Source organism: Moschus berezovskii, chromosome 14, assembly GCF_049115385.1.
Source record: "Moschus berezovskii isolate FMDL1 chromosome 14, NW_MosBer_1.0, whole genome shotgun sequence".
Classification (NCBI taxonomy): Eukaryota; Metazoa; Chordata; class Mammalia; order Artiodactyla; family Moschidae; genus Moschus; species Moschus berezovskii.
The window spans coordinates 53,126,168-53,136,362 of NC_142473.1; the positions used below are offsets into that span (position 1 = coordinate 53,126,168).

General features: G+C 38.3%; 1 protein-coding gene across 1 annotated transcript; it reads right to left on the reverse strand.

Moving 5' to 3' along the window:
• Positions 1-200: 200 nt before the first annotated feature.
• Positions 201-1,211, reverse strand: LOC129553628 (olfactory receptor 51G1-like). Its single transcript, XM_055422418.2, has one exon. It carries the CDS (start codon positions 1,179-1,181, stop codon positions 201-203), a length of 981 nt encoding a protein of 326 aa, XP_055278393.2. The 5' UTR covers positions 1,182-1,211.
• Positions 1,212-10,195: the final 8,984 nt, after the last annotated feature.

The window sequence follows — 10,195 nt, forward strand, 5'->3', positions numbered from 1 at the left end:
CAAAATCTTACAAAGATTTTGAGATGATTTAAAGCAAGGAAGTAATGATAGAAATAAGTACAATTATTTTTCTTGAGGTGACATGTAGAATTTATTGACTATCATGGGACTATATGTACAAAATGTGTCTAAGAATTTCTGACAGGTTATCTTCAGGATAAAGAAAATGAATGTAAAGGCTGAAAGGGGTCATATATCTTCTAAGTGTTAGCAAGCCTGATACTTTTGGATAATAATATCCTTAGCAAGCCTTGGCGAATCTGCTTTGTCTTGATGCTATAAATAATTGGGTTGAGAACTGGTGGAACTAACAGGTAAATATCTGCCATGGTAACATGAATAATGGGAGAGGAATGTTTTGCAAAACGATGCACTAAGGACAATCCTATCATTGGCACATATAGAATGAGCACAGCACAAATATGGGAGACACATGTACTGAGGGCTTTGAGTTTCCCTCCCCGGGATGCAATGCGCAACACAGAGCGGAGGATGAAAGCATAAGAGAAAAAGATTCCTAGAGAATCTACACCCCAATAAAATGCAACAACAAACAAGCCATACAAAACATTGAATGAGATGTTGGAACAGGCCAATTGGATGACATCTTGATGTAAGCAGAAGGAGTGGGAGAGATCATGGGAGTGACAGAAAGAAAATGTGGGGATACGAACAAGAATAACAGGGAGGACAGCGGAGCATCTGATTACAATGAAGACCCCTATGTAGACAATGCGTTGTGGGGTAAGTTTGCAGGAATACCTCAAAGGATCGCAGATGGCAACATAGCGGTCAAAAGCCATGGCTAGGAGCACAGCTGACTCCATTAGAGAAAAAGTGTGAATAAAATACATCTGGGCTACACAAGTATTCATCTCAATCTCCTTAGCATCAAACCAGAAGGCTCTCAGTACTGTGGGCAGGGTGGAGATGGACATGCCCATGTCCGTGAGGGACAGCATGGCCAGGAAGTAGTACATGGGCTCATGGAGACTCTTGTCAGTGTAGATGATGCGAAGAACTGTACAGTTGCCCACTATTCCAATCAGATAGAACACACAAAAGGGGATGGAAATAAAGTGTTGAACATCCTCGTAGCCAGGAATCCCAGAAAGGTAGAAAGAAGCCAACTGTCCAATACTCGAATTAGAACTTGTAACGAGACTATCCCATGGAGCCATTTTTCTACCATAAAAATGTGAACTCCTAAAAGGAATAATAACACACAACCTTAAAGCATTCATTTTCTCTGACAAGGATACTTGGTGGAAACATTTTATAATGTATGACAGAAAAAGCTAAAGCAATGAATGCATGGATTTAGTTTTAACTAATGGATAAAGCCCACAAGAATACTCAAATAACATTATAAGATATGAACTGTGCAGCAAGTGTGCATAGTTGAAACAGGCACAAACACGGGCCCTCAAACTGGTTTAAATGGGAATCAGATCCAAAAGCATCCAAGGGTAAATGGGTTGACCTAATTTACAGTCTAGAGTATTTGGAATTTGGTTTCTCTTTCATATTCTCCACCAAGGTTTCTTTATGTACGTACCCCGAAATGATCACTCAGGTGGTAAAGAATCTGCCTGCAGTGCGGGAGACCCTGGTTCAATCCCTGGGTCAGGAGGTCAGGAAAAATCCCTTGTAGAATGGAATGGCAACCCACTCCAGTATTCTTGCCTGGAGAATTCCATGAACAGAGGTACAGTCCATGGGGTTGCAAAGACTAACAGTAATACCCTGCAATGAAGCAACAGTTTTATTTAAGTGAATTTCTATCATTTGTTCCACTGATAATAATAGATATGAGAGTTATGTCAGTTTGTTGATCAATCCCTTTTACTGTCACTGGAACTCACAAATTTTCTGATGTTGCCATCTGTGGACATGGCCTTTGGCCATCTCTGACAGCTACAAGAAAAATATCAACCTTCACAGTCTCATCATCCCTAGATAGTAGAATGAAATTAACTCACCTACAGACTGCGATTCAGTGGTCCACTATAGTTGCAGTAACATAGTGCCATTCTCTTTATATTTTTGTTTTGCTTCTCTGCTCAGTTTTAAAACAATCAAAAAAGAATAACAAGCCTTGTCCTACAATATTGTATAAACAATTAAATTATAAAAATGCTTACCACAGTCCCCCTTCATTTTGAATTTTTACATTTTGATAATCATATTTGTACCATAAAGTACCTCAGTGATGTCAACAGAAAGAAATGTTATACATAAGTAAATGGAGGCTTAGACACTCAAATGGTTTGCCCAATACCCCATAAGTACGATAATAGCTTTAATGAATATCAGTTTTGGGTTCTGCTCATGTGGATGGTGATTTCCCAGAACAGTGGCTAACTCATCTACATATGTGACTGGCTTGGTCAGTGTTTGAAGATTCAGTCATATGCCTGACATGATGTGCTATTCCCAATGCCACAATGATATTAAACTGCTGCTGCTGCTGCTACTGCTAAGTCACTTCAGTCGTGCCCAACTCTGTGTGACCCCATAGATGACAGCCCACCAGGCTCCCCCATCCCTGGGATTCTCCAGGCAAGAACACTGGAGTGGGTTGCCATTTCCTTCTCCAATGTGTGAAAGTGAAAAGGGAAAGTGAAGTCACTCGGTCATGTCTGACTCGTAGCGACCCCATGGACTGCAGCCTACCAGGCTCCTCCGTCCATGGGATTTTCTAGGCAAGAGTACTGGAGTGGCTTGCCATTGCCTTCTCCGGATATTAAACTAAACAACAACAACAACAAAATCAGTTCCCTCAGACATTTAAATACCTCAGTACCTTAACTAGTCTATATGTTTACTGCCAGGCTGTCTGTCACAACAGCCATATAGCATCTTAGGTCTGTTACCAAATCCCCTGAAATTTAATCATCTGGGCTTTTTTATACATGATCCAATGACTCTTTCATGAGTAGTTCAGTTCAGTTCAGTTGAGTCACTCAGTTGTGTCCGACTCTTTGTGACCCCATGGACTGCAGCGTGTCAGGCTTCCCTGTCCATCACCAACTTCTGGAGTTTACTCAAACTCATGTCCATTGAGTTGGTGATGCCATCTGACCATCTCATGCTCTGCCGTCCCCTTCTCCTCCTGCCTTCAATCTTTCCCAGCATCAGGGTCTTTTCCAATGAGTCAGTTCTTCATATCAGGTGGCCAAAGTATTGGAGTTTCAGCTTCAGCATCAGTCCTTCCAATGAATACTCAGGATTGATCTTCCTTAGGATGGATTGGTTGGATCTCCTTGCTGTCCAAAGGACTCTCAAGAGTCTTCTCCAACATCACAGTTCAAAAGCATCAATTCTTTGGCGCTCAGCTTCCTTTATAGCCCAACTCTCACATCCATACCTGACTACTGGAAAAAACACAACTTTGACTAGATGGACCTTTGTTGGCAAAGTAATATCTCTGCTTTTTAATATGCTGTCTAGTTTGGTCATCACTTTTCCTCCAAGGAACAAGCGTCTTTTAATTTCATGAGTAAAGATCTCCCTTATTAACACAGATCTTTTCATAGCTTAATAAAAACAGACACTATTATTCAATTCCTTAAGTTTTGTTCATGAATCATATTCAGGTCCTAATATCTAAGAGAACTTTTAGAATCTTAAAATGATTTGTGTATTTATTATCTTATTTAAACCACTAAATATTTATATGAGATCAACATGCATTGTCCTTTGTTATTTAAATCCATTAACATGTCCTCTTGTTTCGATGCCCAAAATAGTTTAACTTATTCACTTTTGCTGTTTACCACTGTCATGATTTCTCTTCTAAACTATTTTATTAGCTACTTACCTCATCTAATACTTTTCACTTTTGTGTCATTCCCCTCAAACCAATCCTCCTTAGAGCAGTGACTTCTTAAAGACATAAACAAGTCAGTTCATTTCTGTGTTTAAAATATGTTAAATGACCTACTGATCTCTGAATGAAAGGGAAGCCATTTCAGTACTTACAAGCTCCTTCTTCCCTGTGTATGGAAAGAGAGAGGTGGATTATACATGTGACTTTTCCCTTGCTCCCTTTCCTGTCCATCTTTGTGCTCTCATTCTCAAATCCCCTAGATTGCCTCTTACACATTTTACTACTTCTGACCTCATTGCCACTCCTGTTCACTAAACTGCAGATCTTCTTTCCTTCTTTCGATTTGTAAAATCGTTTCTTTCCTCATCACTCTATTCAAATACTCTTTTCCAAAGTATTTAAAATAACAAAACATATTTCATCTCATATTATTGCATCACATGATATATTTTTCCCTGCAAAATTCACTATGTTTTCATTTCATTCAAATTCTTAAATTCTCTATCTCCAATCTTTTACTTTTGACCCACAGTTTCTTCCCTTCTTTCCACTGAGAAGTTGAGAGTGATTTCCCCTCCCAGATCTGTCCTCCTCCCCCATAATGGACTTACTCCTTATCTGTAGGCCACTTGTGTTTCTCTGTCACTTGATTAACTTTTGCGACTTTGCTTTTTTGCTCATAGTCAAAGCGCTCAAGTTGGAAATAGTGTTTTCTAAGGAGTATAGAATGTTTGCAGCTTATACATTTGTGATGAAAGAAGCTCTTCATTTTTCCTGGTTTTATTGGTCTCTGAAAGCCTGAGGGAATCACAGACACCAGTGGTACATTAAGGAGTAGCCATCTGTGAGCCTAAGGGAGGGATGTTGTTCAGGATGAGACAGCAGGAATTTCCACAGGAACAGAGAAAGCCTAAGGGAGGCACAAGAGGACAAATGCAAGGAAACTATACCTCTGATGGCTGCTGAGTTTAGATACACAATGGGAGGTTGGAGGATTCTAGCTGAAAAACTCCTTGGTGGAAAAAAGAACTATGGATACTAAAATTACACAATAAAATAAGTGGACTTCAGAACTAAAATAGATATTAGTACTGGACAGTTGCTAGAGATTACCCAGGTCCTAGAGAATATCCAGACTATATGGGATTCTTCCTAGATGTATGGGTGATTCACAAATAGATAAGTATTCAGAGGGATTAACATAGGTGAAAATAACCTCAAATTCTGATTTTATTAAAGAAATATGAGATTATCAGTGCCAATAACCATCTACCAGAAGTGTATGCATATCTTGCAAACTTGTATAATATTATATGACATTATCCTAGGCTTAAATTATTTCTAGTCTATTTTTACACAAAATATTTGGTCATAGCATAATCAAGCAGAAAAAGAAACAAGTATATGTGTTATAAGATTAATATTAAAAATAATAATAATACAAGGATAAACATAGAGGATCCAAAAATAAAATTTTTAGATAGGCTTTAAAATAATTATGAATAAACATACTGAAAAAAACAGAAAGTAAGATTTAAATATTCAGGAAGAAACTGGAATATTTTTTAAACATTCAAATGAAAATGAAAAATGTATAATTGAACATTAAAAGCACAGATTAACAAATGAAGTCTTCAATGCTATGAGGGATCTATAAAATTGAAAAGGTAAGTAAATGCCCAAATTACAGGATTCTTATGTAGTAAATTCTAGATTTAAGTTCAGGCAATGGTGTTCAGGATGAGACAGCAGGATTTTGCACAGGAACAGAAGAACGCCTAACAGAGGCAAAAGTGGAAAAATTAAAGGAAATCCTGACTCTACCTCTTCTGGCTGCTGAGTTTATATATACAATGGGAGACAGGAGTGTTCCAACTGAATAAATACTTGGTGGAATAAAAGAACTATGAATACTAAGATGCTTTTGAACTGTGGTGTTGGAGAAGACTCTTGAGAGTCCCTTGTACTGCAAGGAGATCCAACCAGTCCATTCTAAAGGAGATCAATCCTGGGTGTTCATTGGAAGGACTGATGCTAAAGCTGAAACTCCAATACTTTGGCCACCTCATGCGACGAGTTGACTCACTGGAAAAGACTCTGATGCTGGGAAAGATTGGGGGCAGGAGGAGGAGGGGACGACGGAGAATGAGATGGCTGGATGGCATCACCGACTCTGTGGACATGAGTTTGAGTGAACTCCGGGAGTTGGTGATGGACAGGGAGGCCTGGCGTGCTGTGATTCATGGGGTTGCAAAGTGTCCGACACGACTGAGCGACTGAACTGAACTGAACTGAACTGAAATGAACAGAACTTAAAAATAGACAGAATTGGGCAGGTACTAGAGATTATGCTGGTCCTAGAGAATACCTACCTGCTGCCAATGCAGGAGACACAGGAGATACGGGTTCAGTCCCTGGGTTGGGAAGATTCCCTGGAGGAGGGAATGGCAACCCACTCCAGTATTCTTGCCTGAGAAATGTCATGGATAGAGGAGACTGGCAGGCTACAGTCCATGAGGTTGCAAAGAACTGGACACAACTGAGCAGGCAGGCATATATGTCAACTATATCGCAAAGAAACTTGAAGGAAAAACTTTGCCATTATGTCATTTGAGATCCATACATGAGGGAACACTGCCATCTTGTGCTTGTTAGCAAGAAGGAACCCTTAAAATTTTGCAATTATCAAACCAGTACCCCTTCATCACTATGTAAACCAATGGAAATTATTCTGTTCCCTTTCTAAGTGTGGTATTTATGCAAGAATGGTTATTACTCTTCTCTGACTTAGATGACACCTGAAAGGGAAAGTGTTAGTTGTTCGGTCATGTCTGATTCTTTGCTACGCCATGAACAGTAGGACTTCCCAGGCAAGAATACTGGAGTAGGTTGCCATTTCCTCCTCCAGGGGATCTTCCCAACCCAGGGATCCTTTTGTTTAAAATCACTATTAAGATAACATCTCTATTACATCTCTTAACTTTCTTCTCTCAATTTTATACATTCATGTATGATACTTGATAACATCATAGTGCATTAGCATCTCTATATTATTATCATTTGTGTATTAATCATTATACTAGTACTTATCATACCTATCCTGCTTCCTTATTTGTTTAGCACTAGATATTTTCTGGATAGCTACTATCTAGTAGCTTTCTACTTTGCAAATTTTGTAAATGAAACACAATTTTATTGTCAATAATGGCAATGTTGATTATCTATTTCCTATGCCTTCCCCACTAAGTTTTAAAGCTGCTTTATTGAGATTGATTACATTTTTGCACTCCAAGATTTAGAAGCTCTATACAGTCAGCAAAAACAGGATCTGGAGCCGACTGTGGCTCAGATCATCAGCTACTTATTGCAAAAATCAAGCTTAAATTGAAGAAAGTAGAGAAAATCATTAGGTCATTCAGGTATGACCTATATAAAATCCTTTATGATTATACAGTAGAAGTGATGAGTAGATTTAAAGGATTAGATCTGGTAGACAGAGTGCCTGAAGAACAATGGACAGCAGTTCAAAGTACTGTATAGAAGGCAGTGACCAAAAGCTCATGAAATAAATAGAAATGCAAGAAGGCAAAGTGATTGTCTGAGGAGGCTTTACAAATAGTTGAGAAAAGAGAAGTGAAAAGCAGGGAAGAAAGAGAAAGATATACCCAAATGAATGCAGAGTTCCAGAGAATAGAAAGAAGAAAGGCCTTCTTAGAAGGACTTCTTAAGTGAACAATGCAAAGAAATAGAGGAAGACAATAGAATGGGAAACACTAGAGATCTCCTCAAGAAAACTGGGGATATCAAAGGAAAATTTAATGCAAGGATGGACATGATAAAGATCATGGTATCTGGTCCCATTACTTCATGGCAAATAGAAGGGGAAAAAGTGGAAGTTGTACAGATTTTATTGTGGGGGGCTCCAAAATCACTATGGACAGTGACTATAGCTATTATATTGAAAGACACTTGCTCCTTCTGTAGCATCACTGACTCAATGGACATGAATCTGAGAAAACTCCAAGAGACAGTGGAGGACAGAGGAGCCTGGTGACCCTCATGGGATTGCAAAAAGTCAGACACTACTGGACAACAACATTGAGATACCTATGCCACATAATACATCCATTTTATTTTTTTTTAATTTTTTATTGGAGGCTAATTATTTTACAATATTTTATTGGTTGGTTTTGCCATACATTGACATGAATCCATCCCAGGTGTACATGAGTTCCCCCTCCTGAATCCCCCTCCCACCTCCCTCCTCCCCTTATCCTCCCTCTGGGTCATCCCCACACACCAGCCCCGAGCAGCCTGTAACATGCATCGACCCTGAACTGGCGAATTGTTTTACATATGATAATATCCATTTTAACTGTACGTTTTGATGCATTTTACTTTATTGAAAGACATTCAACTATTGCTGCTGCTAAGTCACTTCAGTAGTGTCCGACTGTGCGACCCCATAGACGGCAGCCCACCAGGCTCCTCTGTCCCTGGGATTCTCCAGGCAAGAATACTGGAGTGGGTTGCCATTTCCTTCTCCTCTGTCTTGCCTAATGTCCATTATATCATAATGCATACTTACTTGTTTACAAAAACCCCACACAAGTGAGCTCAAGGGGGCAGTAGCCCTGGAGGCAACACTTCTGGAGAAGAATTTGGCACCATTTGTCCAAAGTCTTCAAAAATACAGACATCTGACCCAGAGCTCACTTCTTAGGAATTTAACTTAAAGAAATAATTAAGAATCTATGCAAATATTCAACTGTTACCACACTAATTTTAAGATATTTCCATCATTCCCAAAATGAACCACTTGTCCATTAGCAGTAACTTTCCATTCTCATCCTCAAGCTTAGGTAACCACTTATCTACTTTCTGACTCTATATATTATCTTTACTGGATATTTCATATAAATAAAAGCATATAATAGCTGGTCTTTGGTTTCTAGCTTCTTTTATCTACTGTAATGTATTTGAGCTTCATCCATGTTATGATATATGTTAATACTTTGTTATTTTTTATATCAACAAGAAGCATTTAATTTGGGGAGCAGACCACATATTATTTATCCATTTAACCAGTTGATGGACAATTGGGTCACTTTCCCATTGGGACTATTATGAATAATACTAGTAAAATTAGTATTAATTAGTAACATTAATACACGAGTTCATGTGAATGCATCTTTTAATTTCTCTTGGTTAGCTACCTACTGGTGGAATTGTGAACTGTGTGGTCACTCTGTTTACTATTTTAAAAAACTGTCAACATATTTTTCTAAGTTGGCTTCACTCTTCTGTATTCAAAGCAGCAATGAGTATTTCAGTTTTTTCCACAGTTACCAATACTTTTCTGTCTTCATGATTATAGGCATTCTAAAGGGTATGAAGTAGTATCTCACTGTGATTTATATTTGTACTTTCCTAATGACCTATGATGTAAAGAGTCTCCATTTGATCATTTGTTATTTTGCATTCTTTTGGGAAATTTGGATTAAAGAATTTTAATGCCACTTATTTATAATGACTTTTAAAGATTTGGGTGAAATTTAACAGCACTTTAGAAAATTTTTTTAATGTATTAAGTGTATAAATCATGCCATATTTTCTCTTAGCACAGCACAAGATATTCTGAGAAAGGATGGACATGGTTTAAACTTTTATGTCCAAAAGGGCATAAAAATTCATAGTCATGGTAGCAACACTTCAGCTCTCAGCAGGGAAATTGTATATATATTGAATACTTACTGTATTCCTATATAGAGCCGTAAGGGAAAAACTGCTTCAGGGATAGCTTCTTATGTCTTTGGAAATAGAAAGTAGAGAAATAAATATCAAATACTTATGAGTTACATATAAAAGTCAATTCTATAAAGGATATAAATTGTAACAGTTTTAATTAGCCTTGAAGGTTAGTCAGGGAGGGTCTCTCAGATGTATGATGGAACAGACCACCATGTATCATTATGTCTGGCATATGAAAGGAAATTTTAAAGTTGGTGAAAGAAATAAAAGAAATGAGGGAAGTGAAGGAGGAAGGGAGGAAGAAAAGTAGAGTCTGTAGATGTAAATGTAGCCCAGCAGACACACTGACAGCAGCCTTAGAGATTCTGAGTAGAGAACCCAGCTAAGAGGGCCTGCAATCCTCAGAATAATGGATCTGGATGAACTTGATATTCAGGATCATCTCAGAAACAAGCACCTCTGAGTTGGTTTGTAGAGAAGACCACATTGTACATAGTCCCAAGGGTCAAGTCTCAGATATTTGCAAGTTGTCCAGATATCTTAGAGAGGCTGAAACTAACCAACTGCCCAGCCAGTTACTTTCTTATAATAGATACAATACAGCCTTCCAGT